Source organism: Buteo buteo, chromosome 20 (genome assembly GCF_964188355.1).
Source record: "Buteo buteo chromosome 20, bButBut1.hap1.1, whole genome shotgun sequence".
NCBI lineage: Eukaryota > Metazoa > Chordata > Aves > Accipitriformes > Accipitridae > Buteo > Buteo buteo.
Genome location: NC_134190.1, coordinates 2,209,555 through 2,235,445, shown reverse-complemented (window position 1 = coordinate 2,235,445; position 25,891 = coordinate 2,209,555). Strand labels below are relative to the sequence as shown.

General features: G+C 40.5%; 1 protein-coding gene across 4 annotated transcripts in view; it reads right to left on the bottom strand.

Annotated features, from left to right (window-relative positions):
- Positions 1 to 23,453, bottom strand: part of NFX1 (nuclear transcription factor, X-box binding 1) — a 72,075-nt gene extending 48,622 nt beyond the window's left edge. For all 4 annotated transcript variants that reach the window (XR_012653774.1, XM_075052351.1, XM_075052352.1 and 1 more), the window contains exons 1-5: positions 23,374 to 23,453; positions 14,215 to 15,264; positions 11,542 to 11,703; positions 5,139 to 5,216; positions 2,911 to 3,016 (exon numbers count right to left, since the gene is read on the bottom strand). Coding sequence is in view for 3 of the 4 variants with exons in the window: in XM_075052351.1 (XP_074908452.1) it covers positions 2,911 to 3,016; positions 5,139 to 5,216; positions 11,542 to 11,703; positions 14,215 to 15,264; positions 23,374 to 23,398 (1,421 nt within the window). In the remaining variant the exon portion in view is untranslated. The remainder of the gene's footprint in view (positions 1 to 2,910; positions 3,017 to 5,138; positions 5,217 to 11,541; positions 11,704 to 14,214; positions 15,265 to 23,373) is intronic.
- Between the last annotated feature and the right edge of the window lie 2,438 nt (positions 23,454 to 25,891).

Sequence of the window (25,891 nt, the reverse complement as noted above, 5' to 3'; positions counted from 1 at the left end):
TCCAAGATTTACTTGATCAATACAACAACAGTTAAGATAGAAACTCAAATTTCATTCAGCACGCAGACACACAGAGAAAGTGCAGGAAATTCTCCTTAGGTGATAAAGATGGGTCATACCTTAGAGTTTTAGTCTGTTTTAAGGGACTAATCAAAATGTTAAGTTAAACGTCTTAATGGTGTTACAAACTAAACTCAGAAAGACAAGTTAAAGACTTCAGTATTAACTTCTGTTCAGTGAATGAAGTCTTATTTTTACTGAAACTCCATTATCTATCATTAGCATGGAGCAGTTAATTCACAATTTATTACCACTTCTCTAGGGAACTGGCAAACAACAAAAGTTGTAATGATAGATACATCTAGGCATAGAAAAAATTAAACGTCCATCTGCCTGACAGTAAAAATAGTAGATACTGTAAGACAGCCCAAAAGGGCTTCCAGTAGCTGCTGTGGAAAAGATTAAAGCACCAAAGATCTATGAAGGAAGACCAGACACTAAAATTCAAACTAGCAGAGAGAAAATTTCATTTACTGCTTTTGTAAGACCTTTTTCAACTGCTCTCAAGGCCTTGCACAGTTCCAGTTGGCAGGGAGAACTTCAGAGTCTTAAAAGTTTAAGTTTGTCATGAAGTTTATTACCAGGAACATTTTCTTGAAGGTTAAGCTAGATGTTTCTTTGATGTAGAACCTAGCACAGCAAAATGAATTTCAGCGTATTTGAACTAAAAATGTGAAGAGAACTCACTTTGTGAAGTGCTACGCATACCACAGCTCACACTAGTAAAAGGTTTGCAAAGCAATCCCCTTTCAAACAGCTGCTTGCCTGTTCCTCAGCTCTGCCAAGAAGCTGTTTATATAAATAGTTACTAACCCATTTCAGTAAATCTGAGCAAATATTAAAGATTTATTATTATAACAGTGTAAATTACCCTCACTCATTTTCACCAAAATGGGCTAGCTAGCGCCACAGTTAACACAAGCATCAAACTAAACTCTATACCATGGAAAGGAGATTAACCCAATGACATCAACATTTTTAAAAAAAGAAAAAAAAAAGATTGAGGAAATACAGTTAGGAATTAGCCAACCATTTAAACAATTCCACACACAAGGTTGGGGGGGGAGGGGAAGCAAACCCCCAAATCATAAATGAATAACCAAAATACCACTTCAGTAGAAAACCATTTGTTCTATTGGTGTAAAGGGGATCAACACATAGCTGTAAGCTGGTTACAGGCAACAGTAGGGTGAAGAATTACTATATATCTGTAATCTCATTTTTTAAATTTGAACATCAATTTCAGACATTCCTGACAAGTATAAAGGAGATGCCAAATAATTTGAAAGCCATAACCACCAGGGTCACAAAACCTAAGGAAACATAGCTCTGATTCAAACTGAAAATATGTAGGATGCATACATCTCATTACATCATTTTAGACAGTGCTTATAGACAAAGGCCTGAGAAATGATGGTCTAACACTGCAAAGTAGAAAATGATGACCAATTAGACCCTCCCCACATACAATGCACTTCTTGCCTGAACCTGGCTGTCACTCTAATCTCTAACTAGAGTATGAGCTTTAATATCCTTTCCAAAAGCATCTACGTGATGCTGAGAGCTCTAGACATTCTTACTAGCCGTATGAGGATCTGTTCTCTTTTGACTCTTATTAATTATTTGCATCAATTTCTTGCACAGAGATGACCTGCCTAGCACAATGCATTTGATGCATTCTGAATTTGCCACCTTCTGATTTAATTGAAGGTCTCATTTCCTACTCAGGGAACACAGCAGGGGGAAAATCCCCCTATTTTCAATGTTTTCTTGATAAAACTAATAACTTTACAAAGTATTAAAGTAAAAGGATCAAAATCTTTTCCCATGACTTTTAATCCAATTCTTTCTCCTCAGCCACAAGAGTCTGATGCTTACTCAGTTTTAAAGGGAAAACAGATTCTCAAGGAACTTAATCCACTTCGATCCATTTCAACTTGCTACTTCAATAATGTAACCACCTAAGCAGCACTTGGAATAGCACAACTGGCACCACCAAAAGATTACATGACCAGTCACATCGCTCTCAGAGCTGCTCATTCCACAGGGGACAATCATTCGCACAAGCCTAGCATATAGCGTAACACAATGCACACAAAGGGCAGACAGCCGGAGGGAGGCTGCAGTTTAGACCACCAACAACTATTACAATGGCTTACTTTCAAAACCTCCTGTACTCTGCACATTTCATCTACACGGCAGAGGGAGCAAGTACAAGCATCCTAATGCAAAGCAATGAGAACAATGTTCCTCTGATGTCATGTATGGGGAGAAAAGGGGATGATGTTTGCTTGTTTCTGGTAGTGTTACACCAGATAGCTGCAGTGTAGATACATGGTGTGTGGTTTCTGAAAACTCAAGACAATACTGCAATTCAGATTCTGTTGCTAGGCACTGCATAAATAATTCAGATATAAAGAGCAGTGGATAGCTATAAGCATCTAAATCTCCCATACTCTGACTATTGATGGAATAGCCACAAAGAATCCCACATACTTCAACTGCAAAGGGTTTCCTAGAATAGACGAGATTAAATACTGGAGAAAGGGCAATATCAAGAATAACTTCTCTACTCCAGTGAAAGTTCTTGAAACCAAGTCAGGGAGCTGGTTCAGTTCCTAAAATATGATGGAAATGTTGCTACACCTGTTGTGGACTGCCTGTTCATTCTCTCTTATAAACTCACTTTAGAAATACAAATAAAAATAGCCTCCATTTCCTCCATGATTCAGCTGAGCTATAAACCAAATACACCTCTAAGCATATCCTACAGTCAAAAAATGTCCAAATATGGTCTCCAGAAATTTTCTCTGGATCATTTCAATACTCATACAATAAACATTTACTTACATGTTACAAAGATGTGGACAGTCCAAACACTGCCTCTTCTTTCCACAAAGCTCCCCACAGCTATGTGGGATTTCATTTCTATTCCATTCAGGATTGTGCACCTTACCTAAACCATGTCAAAGACAAAAACATATATATTGCCTTGAATACAATACTGAATTTGGGAAAAATATCACGCCAAAAAGAAAAAGCTGTATTTTCAATATTGGCAGTATTTTTCTTTGAAAAACAAAATGACACAAGAAGTTTTGTGGTTTTCTCCACTTTCAGTGCTGATATATACTCAACTTCTTTAGAAGTGCATGCCACTGGAATATCAAGCTCCAGAAGATTCTTTCCTTCTATGGTCTCAGCAGGCACTTAGGTAGCTGGTATTTTACATTAAACTGATAAAATACAAGAAAATTAAAAGCCCCCCTTAGTTCGTTAGGCTGCATAGTAGGTAAGAAAATTAAAGGGTGAAACTCCCTTGCTGCCTCAATGCAGAGGGGGGAAGAAAAAAAAAAAAAAAAAGACTCCATTCCCAGAAAAGAAGATATAGCTGGTAACGTGACGGGGAATAGGGGCAGAATGAAATGACTGGGCAAATTATAAAAGTTACTTCTCTAAAAGAAGCAGACTCTACATAAATCTAAACATTAAAGCTGGAATAAGAAGTAAATCCAGTAAGTTAGCTTCAAGTATTCTGTGTTTCAGACAAGCACTGAAACCATATTTTAATTAACCTGACATACTGTTAGCAAATTTCATAGCTCTAAGTGCATGACATGATCATCAGGGTTAAAGTTAATTACCATGGTTAACACACACACACCCCTAACTTGGCTCTCTGCAAGAGGGGAACTAAATTAGCAATGAAGCAACTGAGCCAGTGTTACAAATTTGAGTTGCAACAATGAAAAACACCAAGAAAATGTATTTTTGGTGACATATCATTTTAACTCTTTTAGTATACCTTCATATATTCTACAACTAGCAAGCTAGAAAAATATGAATAAAGACCACAGATGGCATTTATTCACCTAAGTTTCAATTAAACTAGTTGAATACCCAGGAAAATCCTGGTGATGTCCAAATGCTATATCATTAATGTGAAATTATCTATAGAAGATTAAAGTCTTATGTTCCAACATGGTGCTCTGCTAATATTAAGCCTATGGACAACTTGAGGTTCCTATTGTAGATCTCCCAAAACTATGAAACAGTCTTTAAAACTAGCCAGATTTTCTTTCCTATTTAACAGATGGACAACCTGTCTTAAAGAGTAATTTTCAACTGGAATCAAAACATTCATTCTAACTGAATTATTATCTCTATACTTGTAAGATTTCACACATTGTCACACCAAAACTCTCTCTCACCTGCACTGCACTGTTCTTAACTCACTCACTAACACATTTAAATAAAGGGAACTTTAGATAAAATTGTTACCTATTACAGCATAAATCTAGTTTCTTTAGGGCAAGTTCACTGGCTCCCACTTCCTGTCTCAATTCCAGAATATTCTGTTTTGTAGAAAGTGAGGTGAAACTTCCCAGTGACTCTGACTTAAGGAAGGGAAAGCTATGTGAAATCAACACAAATTTCAAAAGTGTAAATCCCAAACAAAATTTATTTGCAATTAAGTAACATAATATATGCAATTAAGTAACATAATTTCTCCCTTTTTGTCATATACTTATGGCTTAGTGAACATTGTACTCACTTCATTTACCTCTTATTAAAGATGTATCTACATAAAGGTCTGAAAAGTCTGAATATTATTTCCTATTTAACCTTTATGTGTCCCCAATCAACATAAATGACAAAATTGCTAAGTCAATTTAAAGGTTTAGACAGTTGTATGCGCTAATTGTGTGTTACTGTGGTGTGTCTTGCCACAAAGACACATAACACATCCATGTTATTTCAGTCCTTCTACAGAAGGAAAGTGTGTAGGATAGCAGCCCAATTCTAACATTAGTCTATAAAAATCACTATTTTTACATAGTGATAGGAAAATATTTATCACTTATGACTTAATATTTCTTTTTTTAAATGTTTTAAGCAACATATGTGTGATTCTCTGCGCAGCCACCTTCCAGTGTCAATAAAGTGTTAAACAGGGTTAAATTTCAGGGATGTAGCAAACAAGCAGCAACATCAGAATTCAAATTTAAAAAAAAAAAAAAAAAAAGAATCAAAAGGACAAAATTGTTTTTCTTTGCAAAAGCAAGCAAGAAACTCACCACAGAAACAAGTGTAAGTTTTAGGAACTTGTGTAGAAGCATTCTGACAAGCTGGACATCTCCAACCACTATTACCATCTGTAGATAAAAAAATCAAAGATAAAAATTACTTGAAGTAAATAAAGGAGCTAATTTGCAAACCTTGAATAAGTGCTCTTGCCTTGTTTCTTACCACAGCTGCAACCAAACTAAATTTTTCCATTTAGTCAGAAGTGGTGAGAAAGCAGGTTAATAAAAATGCATTTTATACAGTATCAAGATAAACACAGCAGTGGTCCTTCATTTGACCAAGCTCCAACTTTATATAGAAGCAAGAACAAATTTTAAAATTGCACTTTTTCTAGTATCATGTACCCTGTTATAAGACGTTCTACCAGAATATAAAGTCTTCACCATATTGAAAGATGTGAGAAAAAAAGTGTTAAAGTGTGGGAAATTGGTGAGAAAAATACAATTACCTAAAGTCTTAAGCTCTACCTGTATTCTCCTTTTTGTTATCCTCTCATGTGATGAGTTTACACATCTTGTAGAAGACCAATTTAGTATTGCTTCATGTCCAGAATAGATTAGTGCTATATAAACCAGAATAACCTACTTTTAATTAAAGGTGACAATACCTAGCTATTGACTAGGACATTATTTTTCAAGTTGGTATTTTATTAAATTGTAGTTTTCTTGATTCTGCATTTCAGGAGGGTGTTGGTTAGCAGTAAAGAACATCAGCATAAGGAAAGTGACATTCATGAAGATGTTTCCCAAATGTAGTATATATCTGGCTATGAAGGATACCAGTGTGAGAGCACTATTGAACACAAAGAGGGGCAGGGAGGAGAGATTTTTTTTTTTAATCTATAAAGATAGATACAAAAATTAAAATGTATAAAAAAACTCATTAGCTCTTGCTGTCTCTCTTAACCAACCAATTCAGTGCCGGTAAATTAATAAAGCTGTGATTTTAGAACTGTTCTTCGCGATGAAGAAATCTGACCAAGATTTATATTTTTCATGTTATGAATGCAGGAGGGATTGCAAACAGCAAACTCTATGTGTGACAAGACAACTGCACTGCAATGACAGGCACACCTAGGTTCGCTACGCTATCAATTGGATTGGAGACTTCTTATGTTAACCATCATAATGCACAACGGTAATGATCTTCACACACCAGAAATGATCCAGATTATAGACTGCCTTGACACTCTTCAGGACATGGTTTAGTGGGCATAGTGGTGTTGGGCTGATGGTTGGACTCAATGATCTTAAAGGTCTTTTCCAACCTAAATGATTCTATGATTCTAACTGCAAATCTAAAGCACATCTATTCTTTTCAAAATTTTGTGCCTATTCATACCCCTCGTTATCCCAGCTCAGATCACTGTGCCACCAAGACCACTGCAGAGAGCTGTACAGTTACAGGCTGAGCAGCTGTAGGACAGTAGCACAAGGAGTATACTCTCATATTCATGCTCAAGACCAACCTGTATTTCCTGACCAAGATTTTTGTTTTTGTTTTTTTTTTTAATTTGACTGCTACAAACTGAAACATCTCAGGAAGAAGCATCTCAGAAGTGTTAAAAGCTACAGGTAAAAACTGGCAGCAGGGGACTGAACGGGGTATCTGCTGACGAAGCTGTCAGCACCTTATGTGGCTCCTCCCAAAGCTAGCATGCTAAACCCTAAGGGATTCCTTCATACAGTACACTTAACTATTACAGCAGCAACAATTTCTTTCATTGTTATTCCACATTACATTTTTCAAAAGCTGTGAAGGTAGGCCTATCATCAAAGCTTGAGCAGGCCAGCAGAAGGCCTCTTCTATCACCATCTCTCCCAGAGCAGGATGCGTAGTCCCCTTCGAGCAACAGTATCTCTAGAGTATAGTGAAGGTCCTTGTAAAACAGCAACCTTTCACAATGCAAAACAGCCTTTCAAGATATATTTTGTTGTTCTTAATCATTGATTATCCTTTGCTCCTCTAAGACATAACTACATTCCACCCACAAGGAACATGCATGGTTGCTTTCCTCCAAAGATACAAGAAATAAAAGTTTTCTTCCTGGATTCAGATGCAATTACAGTAGGATAGAATGACAGTAGGATGACTCCTGACATCCACATTTGTAAGGAGTGGTCCTGTAACCACTCCTTACAAATCCTGATTACTGAAGAAAGTGAGAATGAGGATGATCCTACAGAATGAACATTCTATTCTCATCAATCTTCTCATGAATAGGAGCAAAGTAGGCAGAATTCCAAAGACACCAAAAGGACAGTTGTCTAAGCAAAATCAACACACCTCACTCCCGTTTACTAGAGACTGTTTTAGTATTTGCTATCCTCTCCTTCTGGGATAAAGATTCTTTACTTGTAATTATTTACCAAAATTTGTTCCACACACTTTCATATTGCAAGCGTCTCTAAGTGTAGCACTTTCAGCCACAACAATCTTTACCTGTGGTAGCATGCCCCAAACCCTGCCCTTCCTATTGCATACCTGTTGTCATAAAGGCACAGTGAACACTCTCCTCGGTTTCCAGCATCCTAAAGGATTAAGGGGCCCAAAAGAAACTTGAGTAGGAAGAGCTGGGAATTATATATACAGACTAGGGATCTTTACATGCAGTTTCAAACAAGCAACTTTCCTCTTTACATGCTTGCCTCGATGAGTCACAGGTGATTACGTAAGAAAGGATCCAAACACATCTGCTGGAATAGTGAATGCTAAAAGGCCACGTTTCCAAAGGCAGCAGTACAGCAGGAATTTTCAACATATAGACATTGCTAGGTACATCAAAATAACTCTGAACAGAAGATTTCAGTCACTTTAGCACAATACACCAGAATCAACACTGGCAGTTTCACGTTACCATTTCTAAAAGGTCTTATGCAGTTCTCCAATGAGATAATCTGTATCAGAATAAATTACTTCTTTGACTTCTCGGCCAGACACAATCTAAAACTTTTGTCCCAGTAACAAAAAAGTGACAACATTTATGTAATATCCAAGGCACACAGAATGGCTTCAGCCCTTGAATAGCAGGGCTTAAGGAAAAAAAAAAAAAGAAGGAAAAGAAGAAAAAAAAAAAGCAAGTAGATTCATATTCTGACCACTGAAACTCAGAAGCCATCTTAGAGGCCAATATCGGATTGGTACAGACCACTAGCTCATCTGGAAGTGGAGGGCAGGGATAGCACAGGGAGCAGAATACAGTTGTAATAACTCAAATATCTCCATTCCTTCCGAACAAAATGAAAATATCAGTAAAACTACCTTCCCTGCAAAGAGGGGAGCAAATGCCTTAAACATTTGTTCCATCAATGTAAGGGCACAAGTCAAACACCATTGAAGCATCAGTTTTTAAAAGAAGCAGAAGAAGGAAGGGGGCAAGAGACAACAATTTCCCCTTTATAAAATATCTTGTGCATAATGCAGGTATTTTTGTCAGATTCACCTTAGCTGTGCAATTTCTAAAGGCCACGTTCCTCCAAGACATAATTCAAACTGTTAGTAAAAATGCTTCCTCAGGAGGAAGTTATGTTCTTCCTTACAGAAAAGGATCTTTCCACATAACAGCAAAGCAATGCCTAGCAGAGCACCTCCTCCTGACCAGGACATCTCCAATACACAATGAAAATCCATTCTCTAGTTCTGAGTGCTGCTGACAGTCTATATTGTAGAAATACTGAATGTTGGATGTCAACCACAAGTCTAACGGAAGCAGAGCAAGAACAGAGCAATGCCCTATGACTCCCCACAGAAAATCAGGAGGTTCTTTCACCTGGCTTGGCCAAACTAAAAAAGTCATCTTTCAGATGACCGCCAAGACAATAGAAGGCAAAGAAGCCTCTGAGGGAAGACACCTTCAGTAAAACACATCGGAAAGAGTCCCTGAAAAGAGATATACCATAGGTTGTGAGAAGACTTTGTTATGGTAGCCTAGGAGAGTTCTTTGCTTCTTCCCACCCAAGTATGTAGAGTCCCACTCACATCTTATCTCACTGACACAGTAACCCAGGACAGTTCACTTCCCCCCCCCCCTCATCTGCACCCACCTTTATATGGGTGCCAACCTGACAGCCAGTTGCAGATCTCAGAATTTGGAGAACAGCACCTGCATTACATCATCAAGTTCACTAACGAGCAAAACAGAACACTGCATATGTACAACATGTTAATTGGCACAGGTTTTATTATCCATCCCTGCGGTGCATTCCTTTAAGCTTCACTCCCGAGCAGGATTCCATTGCGTTGGGTCACCATTTGGTTAGTGTTGGTGTCCTGGAACTCCCACCGTGGTAATGCTACCCTTTCATTAAAGCCAAAGCTTTCACTTGGTGAGTGTTGTGCCTCATCCCTGAGGGATCTGCACCTGCTTTTCCCTCGTAACAGATACCCATTACTATTGATCTGGAAGATGGAACAATGTGAGAAGATACCCCACCAAGGATATTATCTACTTCATCCAAGTATTCAGGATTTCTCCCATGCAATGCTATGATCACAAAAAACTGTGAGAAATTATGTACACATAGATACTTTCAGCCTCCTACTATGTGTGATAGAAATAAGAGCTGCTGTAAGGCCCCAAATGGAGGGACATTCTCACCAAAACATTCAGTTGCTTCAAAAACATAAAAGAATGAACGCTCAAACTTGATCTTCTGAACAAAACATTCTCACTAGGCTGGAAGTGAAATGTAGCAGTGAAAAGTTTGGGTGCTGAGATTAGATAAGATTTCTTGGAATTCATTATAACATTTGCAGAATCAAGCAAATTTAAAGTAAATCATGTCCAGAAAAAACCCAGGTCTTTTTCCTCTTCCAGAAAAACAGCCAATTACCAAGTTAGGTAGATTACAGCATCCTATTTCTCTTCTCTGTTGTCTATAGACAATAATTACTGCTAGCGTTCTAGTGAATTCTTCAACATTATACAAAGCCTAAAAAGTAGAATCTACATTGAAACAACCCAACATAAAACAAATACACTCTGAAGTACAAGTTCTAATCAAGATAGGGTAGCAGGGCCTTGCAGGTCAAGAAATATGCATCAGTGTCCTTACTGGAGCTCTGGAATCAGTTCTACTGAGGCCACCATCTTTAATTTCAACTAATGATTAGCTCAAGTTCTCTCATACATGGGATACAGTAACTTATTTAGTGCACAAATTCTTACAAGAAAAGTAAATGGCCAAAAGATATGGGTATTTGAAATGCGGTCACGATTCAAGCATCTAAGGTCACTGTCTTGACCGATAAGCAAAACCTCCCTTACACAAGCAGATACTCTTTTGATTGAGCAATAAGCTGTTTCAGGGAGATAAATCAGCTCCAAAGAAGGTGACAGAAAAGCAGCTAGGAGATGAAGGTTCTCAGCAGTCATTCTCAGTTTGGCTTAGGATCTCAGTCTTACCCAAAATTCTGTTCCTTTCTCAAACATTCCAATGTCTTTAATGTTTCAAATCTTGTGCTGATACTTGTAACTTCCTTTCTACTGTCAATATGAAGCATGACCAGCCCTACCCAGAAGTCTGTCTACGCATCTTCAGAAATCCAAGAACCTTGCAACCAATCCTTTCTGCAAGAGATTTACAGCCTGTAAGAACTTCTCTCAAACATTTGGAAGTAGCTGACAGGCTACATTTTCTCAGTCTGCCCAGAGAGAGGCAGAAAGACATGAAGAATGATAAATGCTAAACAAGCAGGGTGCAGGAGAAATTAACCTACTTCAAGGTTAACATTACAGTCTTCAGAGTGTTTCTACATCACACAACTGAACACAGCAGAGAAGCTGCAATTCAGCCTTAACTTACACCAAGGCATTCAAAAAGCAAAATGTAGTGGTATAAGAGTTTCAGAAAGTGGTGTAACACAAAGAATCTGAAACAGTTTAAGCTAATGACAAAGGCAGAAGCTTTATGTCTTCTCTGAATTTCATTTCACTGCATGGCATCTGTGACATTTCAGGAGTACTTTATCTGAGAACAGAACTAAGAAGTGGTTGAGTAAAAGCAGACAACTAATGCTTGGAGTGCTTCTTATGTTTGACTGCTCAGCCAAGCACAGATGAAAGAAGATGAGACATTTCTTGGTGTGTAAAAACACAGCCATGGAGCTTTGCATCTTGATGCACTGATTTCATTGAGTGATCTTACACTTATCTATCAAAACCTGGAAATTACTTTTAGCTAGAATACTAGAAAGAATCAAAACAATTAAGAGAATTATACAAAGCATCCAAAGAACACTGAAAAAAATATTTTTTATTTAAAACTTCCTGTGTTCACAGCTTACTGGTTACCTTAGACAATATTTATAAGTAGTTTTCCAACATAAGAAACACATGAACTTTGCTATTATATATATTTGAGAGAGAAAGTGTATGCAAGAGAGAATACCAACCTTCAGCTTGTGAAGCTGGTGATCGTGCCCACTTCTTAATGCAATTCAGGTGGAATACATGGTAACAATTCTGACAGCTCCACACTGGGGCTACGATTCGGACTACCTCACAACATACCATGCACTCATACTTCTCTGTGGTCAGCTGTTCAATCAATGACCCTGCAAATAAAATATATTATTTGTGCATTAAACATCAGCTAGCTGAGAAACAAAATTCAAGTGAAATGCCAAGATTTCATTTAAATTATAACAGAACTTATTTTTCCTGTGTGGCTATAAGCAAGGTATTAGTTTAATCCCAGAAGATTCCAGTTTGATATTCAGTATGCATTTCTCTAGTTTCAGAGCAGGAAAAGGAGTATAAGATTCCCACAAAAGTGGCAACAATAATTCCTGTTGATGAGTAGCAATCATTCTGATCTTACAAATTAGTTAATAGTTTTAAACTTTGCAGAAGTTTGAGACTTTACTCATCACTTTATACAGAAAATTTACCTTTGCATAAAGTTTAAACCAAAAATCTTAAAGCGATTAACTACAGAAGTTTCAGCCAAAACTAAATTTAATTCCCATCCTCAAGTATTCCTGGAAGACCACACAACAAATATTAACAGTGAAGTACCTGGATTACAGAAATAAAGCCCTCAAACTGACTGCTTTAGGAGTGGAATTACTGGGAAACAATAGTCAAAGTACAGGGCCTTTTGAGCCATACGAAAGAACATGAAAAAGTACTTTGAAAATAAAGCAAGAACTCCACGTGAAAGACAAAGCAGCCTGAAAACACAGTTAGATGTGCAACCATAACAAAGGCACCACATAACTTCAGTTCTGCCAGATTAACTCCCCCATTGCGGTAAGGCTACCAAATACACCTTAGAAATGCTATTTGATTTATGCCCACAGAATTTTAAAATATCTTAATTACAAGCCTGAAGTGTAAAAATGTACCATTTTTAGATGGTGCCAATACAAGGGAAGTTAAAACTCATAATGAAGGACAAAAAAATGAAAATAACAAAAGAAAAATGACTATCAATTCAAAATGTGCTTGGACCACACATGACTGAAAGCAAGCCCATGGTTGCCTGGAAACCTGGAAGTGTTAACACCATTTCCCCTCCATAATAAGATATAAGCACTTTCAAGCTTCTTTTCCAACCCTGCTGCATCAAGCACCACAAGTTTTAGAACGAACAGTCATTTCTGTTTTCGGTACCGCATGAATATTACCTGCTGCAAAGAAAGCATCCCCACTTAAAACATACTACTTTTCTCCAGAAGACTAAAGCTATACCATACTCAGAAAGGATAGCTATCCCATAAATAGTTAAAAATCACAGACTAAGTCCCCTGAAAATAGTGGCAAATAGTGTTTCCAAAATAGCTCCCAACTAAAGCATGCAAAGACAGACTGCCATTTTGGAGGGGGAAGTTCCTTAAGTTCCCCGTAAAAGATTACTACTTCTCTTCCTGCGTATTGCGTATGATGTTTTTCATTTAATAATAATGCTTGGAGAAAGACTGAGGTATCTTTAATTTTATGATTCAAGTAGAACCCAGGAGCATCAAAGTGCATGTGTTTAAGTTAGAAAGGATCAAGGAAGATCTTGACCCTTGAGCTTCTCCTAAGGGAACAAAGCTTCTGACTGGAGCTATCTTATGCTTCCTGATTACACTACTGCTTTCTCAGCTCTGAAAGAGAAGAGACACCGAGATGCAAAAATCTTCAAAAGATTCAATACCACAGTTAAGGTAATAAGAACTAGTCTACCCCTCTCTATCATTCTTGGCAGTAGGTGATCAGGTTAAGATGCTTTGTAAAAAACAACTAAATATAATTCTAATTGTTTGTTCAACTGGAAGGGGACAAAAAAAAAACCCTCTCCTTATTGCCTCTGAAAGAAAACAGGACTTCTGCTGGGTGCTATGAGACTATTTTCTCAGTGCAGAGTTAAGCTTATCTAAAGCAGTAAGAAAAAGCTACCTAGGTTATCTAGAAACAGAAACTAGCACCATGGCACTGAAGAGATTCAGCTGATTTCCATTTAATGTTTTAAGTCCCTAATGGTATAAGTTGGCACAAAATTCACTCCCAACAGTCAAAACCTGTGGGTCTGCTTTACACTGTCAATGGCACTTGTTTCTATTCTCAGCTTCCCAAAATAGTATCCAGAGACTTTTTCTATTTCTAATTACCTTTTAATACTACCATTGCAAAAAAAAAAAAGAGCAAAGAATCCAGTTAGGAGCAGAATAGAGTTCCTCTATCTGGCATTTTCCTACTGCTACATAAAACATGAGAAAACTTACTCTGCAAAAATCAGTTTTAAGATTGTCCCTCCAAGTCCCATTGTTCAGAATGCTCAAAATTTTACTCCCCACTCCTGCAACATACATGTTTTAACATGGTGCCTAACAAGGCAATCATTTGCAGTTTGGTAGTAAAACAAAAACAACTTTATAAACAAAATCTGTTCTTCCCTAGTAAACTTACAGAACACCTCCCCGCTCAGAAACCACACATCTACATATAATTCTACCATCTGAAACTGATACTGACCTAATATGAAATAATAAGGTCCTTCAGCTAGTCAAATGTGAAGGCAGTTTAAACTACTCAAGATTGTATCTTTAATACAGGAGTACAGGACAGTCTAGGAAGCTTACCTGTGTGAGTTTCTTTGTTTTTTGGTACATCACTTTGCTTTTTCCAGTACTGGGTCCAGCTGAAATGAAGTGCAGGTGCCTGATCCCCCTTCAGAAGGAACTTCCTTCCATTACATCTGACAGAATCGGACAACTGATGCCTGATTTCACTGGTCAAGTTCTCATCATTTTTGTGAACAGAGAGCTCTTTCTTCCTCTCATTTTTATCTTTTGGCGTATATGCAAGAGAAGACTTCTTACCTACTTTTGTATTTTTACTACGGTGAGAATCATGTCTTTTCTGACACTCCTTTTCTGCTGGGGGTTTATTCCACACAGGCTTCCGGGGATATCTTTTGTTTATGTAACTGTAGCCTTTCTGCTCATCCCCACTACCAACAGGTGCATCACAGAATGCCTTTCCAACAGATGATTCTGAAGAGTCAGACTGAGTCATATCCAAAGACGGAACATTTTCAAACAGCTCTACTTTCTGTTTAGAGCTCACTCTCTTTTCCCGGTCATGTACTTGCTTTCCCTTCTCCCTGAAACCCCTTCCAGATGCGTGCATAAGATGTGTTTTCTTTGGCTTTGCTCCTCTGCTATCTGCATTAGGTACCTCCCTGTCACTCTCTGAGGAGAGAAAGTCATTGTATCCCTTAGGAGGTGCTCTTCTCCCAGGTATTACTGCAGCATCGGAAATTCCTGGACCAGCAGCAGCATCCACAGTACTTTGCCTTATCTTACTTCTAGTACATGTGCTATCGTTTCTTGATCTGTGCCATCTCTGGCTCTGCAAGTTGCGATTCTTCAAACTTTTACTGGTACCAAAATATTGGTGGAAGTCTTCAGAATTCCCATACTGACTTTCTGGGTTAGAAAAGCCATGATGCTTTGCGGAAGAGCTTTCATAATCTGTACCTCTTTCAGAAGACAGACTAGGAAATGGTAAATTACTTCTATTCTGATTACTGTTAGAGTCTTTCCTATCTTTATTTACCCAGTTTATATCTGTAGATTGTCTTTCTCCTGGAGTGGAATCAGCAGCATCGGGATGGAAATTCAATGCACCTAAAAAGTGAAAAAATAAAAACATACACATAAGACTATTAAACAGTAAACATTTCTTTTCAGCAAAATTACCATGCATGCAATGGCCCAGAAGTTCAATCAATCCCACACTCGACAAAACAACTGCAAACAAGTTTCCAGAAACCACAGTTGAATCATACAGTGCTTTGTGGAACTTACCTTCCCTTGTCATCTTCAGAGAAAGACTGTGATGACCCAGAGTTAAGATAAGAATATAAAAACGTAAGGTGAAGAAAACATCTGAAGCAGCACTGTACGTATACAAGACATGCAAGTGTGATAATCAGCGCTTAACATGTGCTGCAGTTTTTCCTAGCATGTTTACACACACACACAAACCTGAAGAAAAAGGCGTCCTTTAAATACAATGTCTACATCTGAGATTTTAATATTACACAGAACTTTGAATATAAATTAAAATCCATCAGCCAAAGAGTAGCAATACTAAGTGCTTGCATGAACTCTGATTACACTGTTCTACATATAGACATATTAAATAGAAGAGGGACTACCCAGGGCAGCTTAACAAAATTATTTTTGTGTTATGAGGCCATCAACATGACCTATGCTTCTATTTGGGAGGTCTCCTATCATTTCTATGTCTCTAGGTGAAAGAAAGAGGTCCATGTTAGAAGTCTTATGTTGCTCAATTTCATATCACATCATGCCAGCAGAGCCCGCCTGCAACAGGAATTATCAGGTGAATATCAGGGACAGTTTAATGGGCTGTGGCAGATTGGTTAAGTCTTACACAGTAGTGTAAAAAAGAGAAGAGGCTTCTAAAATCTCATGGGGGTAGTGCCCATTTTACAGATTAGGTAGGTTACCTCTGACAGTAGGACAGGTGAAGTTTATTCCTGGTTTGGAACAGTTCGAAGAAAGAATCAAGCACTTGGGCTATGAACCTAAGAGACTCTACAAAAGGCTGATGCTATCTGGTCTCTCAACTACCTATTATTTTAACTTTTCAATAAAGACTGTGGAAATTAACATTTTGAAGGGAAGAATGAACCAGAACACTTCCAAGCATTAAGTTTGGGGTTTTTTCAGTGAATTTCATTTACTTTCAAATGAAAGAGTATTTTTAAACCTCTAGGAATGGTCATAACTACTATAAGGTGTTTGGTGGCCAAATAAAAAATATAACACAACTTTGTGGAAGTGAAGCTTTAAGCTTACTAAAAGTTAGGAATTTAAAATTACATTTAAGGATGTTCTTAAACACATAACCTAATTCATACTTGTTTTTAAAGAGAGACTCAGCTGAAATCACTTTGGTTTCTTGTCTTTGCAAAGACAATATATATAATTATATATTGTTATATATTATAATGTATTAAGAGGTATTAGTATTATATGTTAATATAATAAAGTATACATTGTTAATATAGCATAGCATATTATATTATTATATGCTATGCTATAGAATACATATTATTATTACACTAGATACAAATGGTAGATACAAAGTGTTTGTAGTTTGTTGGTCGGGGTTTGGTTTGTTGTGGTTTTTTTGGTTTTTTTTTTTTCAAAGCTGTAATACTAACATGATTTTGAGACAACAGAATCAGAACAACAGAGAGAGGTCTTTCAAAACAGCTGGGGATTGAGTTAAGAATCAATCTTAACTCAAGGGGAGGAGAAGGGGAGAGGGAGGTGCTGAGCTCTTCTCTCTGGTACCCAGTGCCAGGACATGTAGGAATGGCTCAAAGCTGCGTCCCTCAGGGGAGGTTCAGACTTGATATGAGGAACCATTTCTTTACCGAGAGGGTGCCCAAACCCTGGAACAGGCTTCCTAGAGAGGTGGTTGATGCCCCAAGCCTGTCAGTGTTGAAGAGGCATTTGGACAATGCCCTTAATGACATGCTTTAGCTTTTGGTCAGCCCTGAGGTGGTCAGGCAGTGGGACTAGATGGTTGTTGTAAGTCCATTCTAACTGAAATATCCTATTCTATCATTAGGACTGCAGAACCTAGTAGGACCAAAATATTAGGCTTATATATCTGAAAGAATCTAGACTGCAAGCAGCTTCCTGGAAACATTCTATCTTTCTTATTTTAGCACACGTATCCTGTAAAGAACTCAAAATATAAAGTCGTCCTTTTTACTTTCTACAACTACACTTTCAATTTTTCCAGTGTTTTGCCAGTTTCTTTTCTATCGCTAATAAAGAGGACTACAAACATAAATTGTAGTCCTTTTACATTATAATGTAAACAGCATTCATTCAGTATAGACTACTTAAAATAGAATTTCACATATGATGATTTGAAGACGGGATGCAATCCTATAATTACATACATATTAGTTGGTTTAAGATTTCTTTTGTATACCCTAAAATTTAAAAGTCTGATGGATAGATGTAAGAAGGTAAACCAAATAGCTTCTTAATATTTAATAAAAACATGTTTTTCAAAAAAAATCACACAGCTTGCCTCTAAAAAATATATTCTATTATTAAAGACCATTGTTTTTTCGGTTATGAGATGTGGTATGTAAAATGTATGCATGAATTATAAACAAATTGCTGCAGAGGGCTTTCAAATGAACGCAGTAAATAAGCTTGCTAAGTATATTTTGTAGATCATTAAAACATACTATCTTATACTGACATAAAAACATGCTGGACATGGCTTTAAAATGCTGGTTTTCAAGTTGACTTTTGAGCATGGCCTCCAAGAAGCATAACCAGGACTGGAAAGTAGCTGTGGAAGCGATATTTTTGAAAGCACTTTCCAAATAATCTATTAAGTTTGAAGAAACAGATGGGAAACCAGGATTCAGATATTTAAAAGCACCTCCAAAATATGAATAATTCATTAGGACTTTTTATATCACTCAGGAACAGGATTCCTATTCTTACTGTCAGCTTTTACATTATAAAAAATTTCCAAAGAAGTGGTAAGTTCTACTAAAACTGATTTCTGTCAGCCAAGACAAGAAACAGCAAAATACTTATACAAGTGTAGTAATCAGTAGGTAACACTGGCTTAAATTTCCTCTGATATGTTTGTAAGTACATACACAAAAATCCCAAGAAAAAGGGAACCTCCAAAGCTAGATTCTAGCCTGTATTTCTATAAAATAAACAAAGAAAATCACAGTACCTTTAGAAACAACCTCTACATTGCAGATTTTAATATCCCTAAGAGCTTGAATGTGAATTAAAACCAAACATATGAAACTTATATGTTTTCATGTCTGTTTGGCCATCCACCCTTCAGCATTGACTGTGGACAGAGCCAGAATGCCCTGGCAAAGTCAGGTAGTCTGTGTGAACTATCCTTCAGAAAAATAATTTCATAAGGACACTTTTAAAAATATGAAGCAAATTAGTAAGTACATGTCTCATTTTGATAAGTACAAGCTCTGCTTCAAAAACAGAGCTTATTTTGGCGAACAGTACAGCCAAACTTAGTAACTTGGGTACTTTTTTTTATGAAGACATCAATGATATTTGAAGATGCCACTTAAAGACATCGTGCCTAAGTGACATTTCTTAGCATGGTCTCAGCAAGCTAAATTCAATTAGATTTTGAAAAGCCGTTAAATAACATACTTTAATTAGGCAGAGACCGTATGAAGTTGTTAATTAAAGAATAAATATAAGAAAAAAAAATATATTGAAGAAGTCCAGCCAGAAAAAAATATAATGGGTACAAGAGTCCACAGGGTAGCCCCTTAGGTGTCAAGAGGTAGTACTTCTTTATTCTTAAATGAATTCAGCTCTATCTACTAGATAGGAAGAATACTGATTTTCCTTCTGAAGCTTCAGATCAATACAAAACTGGAACTAAATAAACAACACTGATTAGTACCAGTCTTTCTGGTAAGTGCTGGACAAGCACTTATTTTTTAATTGACCACTTCTTATTGAGATACCCATAAATTCAACCAAAAATAATGTCACCTTGAGTACTGTGTGCAGTTTTGGACTCCACAATAAGAGAAGGATATAAAAATATTAGAATGTGTCCAAAGGAGGGCAACAAAGATGGTGAAAGGACTACAGGACATGACTTAGGAGAAACAGCTGAGAATATTAGCTTTGTTCAGCTTGGAGAAGAGGAGGCTAAGGGGCAACCTCATTGCTCTCTCCAGCCTCTTCATGAGGGCAGGTAGAGAGGGAGGTGCTGATCTCTTCTCCCTGGGATGCAGTGATAGGACATGAGGGAATGGCTTAAAGCTGTGTCAAGGGAAATTCAGACTGGGTAGTTATTAGGAAAAAGTTCTTCAGTGAGAGGGTGGTCAAGCACTGGAAAAAGCTTCTCAGGGAAGAGGTCACGGTCCCAAGCCTTTCAGTGTTCAAGAAGTGTTTGGATAATGCTTAGATATCTGGTTTAACTTTTAGGTTGTCCTGTGTGGAGTCAGGAGTTGGACTCAATGACCCTTGTGAGTCCCCTTCAGGGACTATCCTTCAGGATATTGTATGATTATATATTCTGTTTATATACGGGCTCTCAGTAGAAGACAAAGGTAATTTCAGGACAGATGTCTTCAGTTTTAAAGCAATTCAAATAACCTATTCTTTCACCTAAAGACAGTCAACAGTACAGAGTCCATACACAACAATCTGTGTCAGCACTGCATATATCCAGAAAAGAAATGGTCCAGTCAGCTGAACACAAAGCACAAGTTATAGGGAAGACACTCCCTGCAGGTCTTACAGTACCTGTATTACGCTGTACCGCAAAAAAACCCAGGAATGGTACATTATGGAAATCTGAGGCTTTCCCCATAGCATTGAAAGCTTTAAACCTCTTCCTGACAGAACACTAAGCTTGATCTTTTCTGTCTTCTCTGATCATTTTATATATTCACCTACAGCATCCTATAATTTCAGGAGATGACACAGATTTACAAAAGGTTGCATTTCTTCCTAAACAGGAGTTACACTGTTTCAGGCTTAAAGACTCAAGCAGTGCAACCCATTTTTATGCAAAACAATCTGTCTATCCAAAACTTGTTGTTTATTCCAACTCTAATAGCTCACCTAATAAAAGATATACTACCTTCCCACAACTCTTGCCAGAAATTATTAGAGAAAGATTAACATGCAAAATTATCACTACCATAGAATCAGAGAATGGCTGAGGTTGGAAGGGACCTCTTGTCCAAATACCCTGCTCAAACAGGGTTAGCTAGAGCAAGTTGCCCATGACTGTGTCCAGCTGGGTTTTTAATATCTCCAGGGATGGAGAGACCACAACCTCTCTGAGCAACCTGTTCCAGTGTGTGACCACCTTCACAGTAAAAAACCTTTTTCTTGTGTTCTGATGGAATTTCATGTGTTTTAATTTGCACCTGTTGCCTCTTGTCTTTTCACTTATTACCACTCAGAAGAATCTGGCTCCATATACTTTACTCCCTCCCATCAGGTATTTGTACACAGCACTAAGATCATGCCGAGACTTATCTTCTCCAACCGAACAGACCCAGCTCTCTCAGCCTCTCCTCATGTGAGGGATGCTCCAATCCCTTAATCATCTTCATGGCCCTTTGCTGGCCTCACTCCAGTATGTTCACGTCTTCCTTGTACAGGGGAGCCCAGAACTGGACACAGCGCTCCAGGGGCGGCTTCACCAATGCTGGGCAGAGGGGAAGGTGAACCTCCCCGGCAAACTGGCAACACTCTTCCTAATGTAGTCTAGGATACTGTTGACCTTCCTCGCAGAGAGGGCGCATTGCTGACTCATGGCCTGCTTATAGTCCACCGAGGACCCCAAGGTCCCTGTTTGCAGAGCTGCTCTCCAGCTATTTAGCCCCCTGTGTATACTGGTGCACAGTGCTATGTTTTTGTCTTTTTATGCTACTGTCCAAATTCTGTGCATCCACATTTTGAACAGAACATGAAGTTTTAGCTAGCCAATTTCAAGATGACATAGGAGAAATATAAAAGTAGGGCAATACAACTTTGCCATGAGTAGCTTCATCATCCTGAGAGAAGTATCCACTACAGAATGGGATTTTGCGCAAGGAAAATAAATGTATTATAAGTTTTCACTTTCCTGTTCAATCTTACAGTGGGCTACTCAATGCTTTACGGCAACTCCCCAATATCTTCAGTTTAATGATGCACTGTACCATATATAATGACGCAGCTGTCATCGTGAAGGCAAAAAAGCTAAAAATACATTCAACAGCAATTATGGCAACTGATGGGGGGAAAAAAAAATTCCATTAATGGCTATTAAATACAAATACCACCCATCCCTTCTAGGTGCACAGGGCTGGAAACTAGGAAGGTATATCAATGTGAATAATCATTCTACAATTGCCTTGTTTCTTATATTCTTCCCCTTTGTCTCTTATACTCTTTCCCTGCATCGTTCACTATTGGCAAAATATCCTGGATGGGCTGCATATCTGCCATGACCCAAAACTGTCATTCTTCGACCTCAACTGCTTTCCCTGATCTACCCTGACAGCAGAAATATTTTTCATATTTAAGCTCTCATAATCACACACTCCCTCTGTCCATGAAGTTGCAGAGCAAAAGCCAGTTCCCATCCTAATATTGCACAAGCACAATTTGAAAGTTACCGATGAGATCGTTCTTGATAACATAGTATACACTACCATAACAAGGAATGAACTCCAAAATTGAATGCCATGTGACAATAACTGTGTTAGCTTAAGTATTATAAAGCAAACGTAGAAATGGTGTACCATCCAGACTAATCTACTGCTTTTCAGTAAAGCTATTTTTAGCTCAATATACCTATTTAAGACCCTTTATTCCAACACATATACACTGTACAAAAGGTTTCAGGACCAGCACTGACTCGCAGCCTGACAGCGTGGAAGATAAACAGGCCAGCGGACATGTGCGTGCACCAGCTTCTCTTTACTGAAACTATCAGTCTCTGGTCTCTGAACCATGACCTAGGCCATTCCACTTCTCACAAGGCAGCTGTGGACCCATTTTCATCCCATCAAAAAATGAACTCAAAAAACTTTTCCATCATGATAGCCAGGCTGCCAAGAACAGAGAAGAGACAGGGGATGCTATTTAGGATATAGCCTAATGATAACATTAATCTGAATTAACATCTGCATGCTGCGAAAGCAGGGGTTTGTATTTTCTTCTTCACTCCAGCCACAGAAGTCCAGGATTCTTCCTGGCAGAAATCTAACTACAAACAACAAGATGAGTTAGCTCATCAAGTGACCCCAAAGTGACACTGATTACCTGAGAAGTCTACCTAGACTGCAAGAAAATCAAGAGACGTGACGAAAACACTAAATATCATGAATGACTCTGGGCAACAGTGTTATTTCTAGTTACACCCTCAAGACACAATTACGTAAGGGTTCTTCTATCCTTAAGTGCCCGTAATACGCGATAAATCATTAAACGTGAGGCTGGGATGTGGATCTTGAAAGGCTATTCCCCCTCCTCCTCGGCAGCCACACCCAGTAAAACCAAAGTTAAGCTACACCTCCACCATAAAAGCCAGCAGGGAAGAACAAACAAGGGAAAAGAATCTTTTCCTGCACTTGCGGCGTTCAACCCCACCCCAGGCCGGGTCCCCAGGCCGCCCTCCACCCGTCGGCCCTCGCCCAGGCCACCCCACTCGAGGCAGCCCCAGGCCTCTGCTGCCAGACCCCCGCTCCACAGCGGCCCGGGGGTGGGCTGGGAGAGGTCAGGCTGCCCTGCGCAAGCAGCACGCCCGCCTCCGCGGGTGTTCGCGGCACGGGTGGGCAGAGCGCGGCAACTTTTCCCCAAAACCCACCGGCTCTTCGCATTTTCTCCGCCGTTCCCCTTCGTCTGTCACACACGAGGAGCTCGCGCCTTCCTCCTCCACCTCAGGCAAAGCGTCCCGAGCGCGCCCTGCGGCAGAGGCCCGCCCGGCCATTTTGAGCCCCACAGGCGCCGCGAAGTTGCGGCGGGGCGGGACGGCAGCAACAGGTGGTGCCGCAGCCTCGCGCCCCGCCACAGCCAGCGCTCGGCCGCGACCCCTCCGCCCGGCAGCACCGCGACGGCTCCTTCATCCTCCTCCTCCTCCTCCTCCTCCTCCCCCTCCTCGCCCCACCGGCCCCCTCCCCGAATTCCCCCCTCCGCCCCGACCGCAGCGGCCGCACTCACCTGCGCCGGGCCGCGCCTCCGCCATGCCAACGCGACGCACGCACCCCCCCCACCCCCCCGCCGCGCTCCGCGGTCCGGCTTCCCGGCCGCCGCGCATGCGCACAGCTCGCGTGCCCGCCCCCACACGCCACACCCCCTTCCCCTCCCCGGCGGAGCGCGGCTATGAGCGCGCAGCCGCCCTGGCGCCCGGAGCGCGAGCGGGAGAGGCGGGGGCGGGGCCGGGGGGCGGGGCGCCGCCTGAGGCGGCGGCGGCGGCGGCGGCGGCGGGAGGGAGGGAGGGAGGCTCGGCTGATGCTGCGGGGAAGGGGGCGGAGGCGAGCTAACGGCGGCGAGGAAATGCCAGCCCGGGCGATAAATTGCCCGTTTCCCTAGCCATCGGCTGGCCTGCTGCCGCCCGGCCCTGGAATGGGCTCACTGTACCGGCTGCCTGTGCGAGCTCGGCCCCGCCGGGCCGAGAGCGGGGGCGGGGGGTAGGAGGGGTACGGGGCAGGACGGCCCGTCGGTCTGTGGTGAAAGAGGCGCCTTCTCCAGGCGCAGGGCCGAAAGTCAGGGGTGTCATCGGGCGGTCTGTGGCATCCCGCATGCGGTGCTCTACGGAGGGGGCAGAGGCACACGCTCGTCCTCCCAAACGGGTGCTGGAACTTCAGAAAGCCCACACGAGGGTTCCAGGGCCGCGGCTGGCGCTGCAGGCAAACCTTGTCACGCTCCAGCTACAAGCGCTCCGAAGAACTGCACGCTTTGTCATACTGCGGCTTTCAGCACCCGTGTTGAACCGTTGTATGATTCACACCTCCCTGCAGAGGTTTGCAGTGCCATGGTTACAGTACATCCACAGAACAGTTCTGTGCTTTTACGGCTGCAATGTGGCTCCAGAGTCCTCACAGAGCTGCTGATCTTCTCAGGCGCTGCAGCGATAAGTTCGCGGTTCGGTAGCAACTGCAGCTCTGAAGAATGGCACCTCGGGAGCAGTCCTGCACACAGTTTCTGCATTCTGCCCTTCACACCCACCTGGTGAAATTCCCAGATCAAAGTGCCATTTGCTGCGTAGATCTTCCCGTCCTAGTGGGCAAAGTTCATAGCTCCAAAGCCCTTAAACAACCAGTGGGCTTGCTGCAGAAATGCCAGCTGTTGAAAGGCACCCCAGACTCCTGCCACCGCTGCAAAGGAAGTTTGCAAACCAGTGTGGCAACAGGCGTATGAAGATGCTACATGTTTTGCCATGGATTTTGAGCCTGCTCAAAGTGCTTTGCTGTATGTAAACATTGTCACTGTCTGAGGTTGCATCTCTGTCACTACTGTAGGGATGTGACCATAACAATCACGTAGAACTACTACAATTTTTTAACACTGCTTTACACGAATACCACAGCGCTACCATTTCAGTATCCGCGCTCTTTTTTGCTACCACCAAAAAAACCAGTTGTGGTATGGAAAGCACTCTAGGGATTTGCACCTGTATGTGCTGCCGCACAAATGCCAATGATTAGGTCTATACAGCTTTTCCTTTGTTCCCCCCTTTCCCTTTTTATCGAAACAGTTCTGCTTTTTTTCCTTTCTTGTCTTACATTTGCATTGGGCCAACCCCATCCACTCATGATAGCCTAACTTAATTGCCCAGAATGTCTGTACAGGCATGTGATTTTACTCTCTTCTTTAGTTTGGCCAGAATAGTCTTTGTATCTTTTCCTCATCATTTCTCCTTTTCAGTGCAGGGATAGGGGCAAGGATCTCCCCACTGTGTCATACACCCTCCCTTAAAACATATTTTTTGTTTCTGCTTTGTCAGGCTTGAATATTTAACTCCCCATCCTTTGGCCATTTATCACTCGTTTCTTTTCTCAGTGGCTGCTTTTTTCCATCTGACCAGTATGACTGTGAGGAAGCAGCAGGGACAGACTGCTCCATATGGAAAGTAGAGCTAGGAGCTGAGAGTCAGCAAATTCCACAATACCTGAGGAAGAAGAGCAGAGCAGGTTCACTGATGTTTCAGGCACCAGGCCAGGTTGCCAGGCAAGCGTGTAGTGACAGGGCAGCTCAAGCCGGTGGGTAAGGATCAGAGAGGGTAGGCACGAGCATGTCTGCAACAGAGTTCAGGCAGACACTAAGGCCAAGAGCAGGAATTTTAAAGCAACGTGGGAAAGAATGAGGGGCAGGCACCCACTGAAGCTTCTCAAGGCCTGACAGCTACTTACAAAAGTTGGCACTGATCCCATCCAGACAAATCCCCAGGGTGGTGGGAAGGGACATGGGGGAGATGTACTCAGGGCCCTTACAGTCACAGATCTCTCCTATATGCAGCAGGGATGCTGGTAAACAGCCTTGTCTTCAAGGGAGAGGGGAGATGAGGTGGGGAAGCAGAAGGAAGGGAATCCCTAGCTGTAACTGTCAGTGCCAGCATGCCAAGGAAGATAAATCTGCTAATAGACATATATTCACTCCTGAGCTGGCATCATGGTATAGGCATTTTTAAAGACCAGTCAGCCCATGGTGGGGTCAGTGACTTCTCAGGAGATGCCTT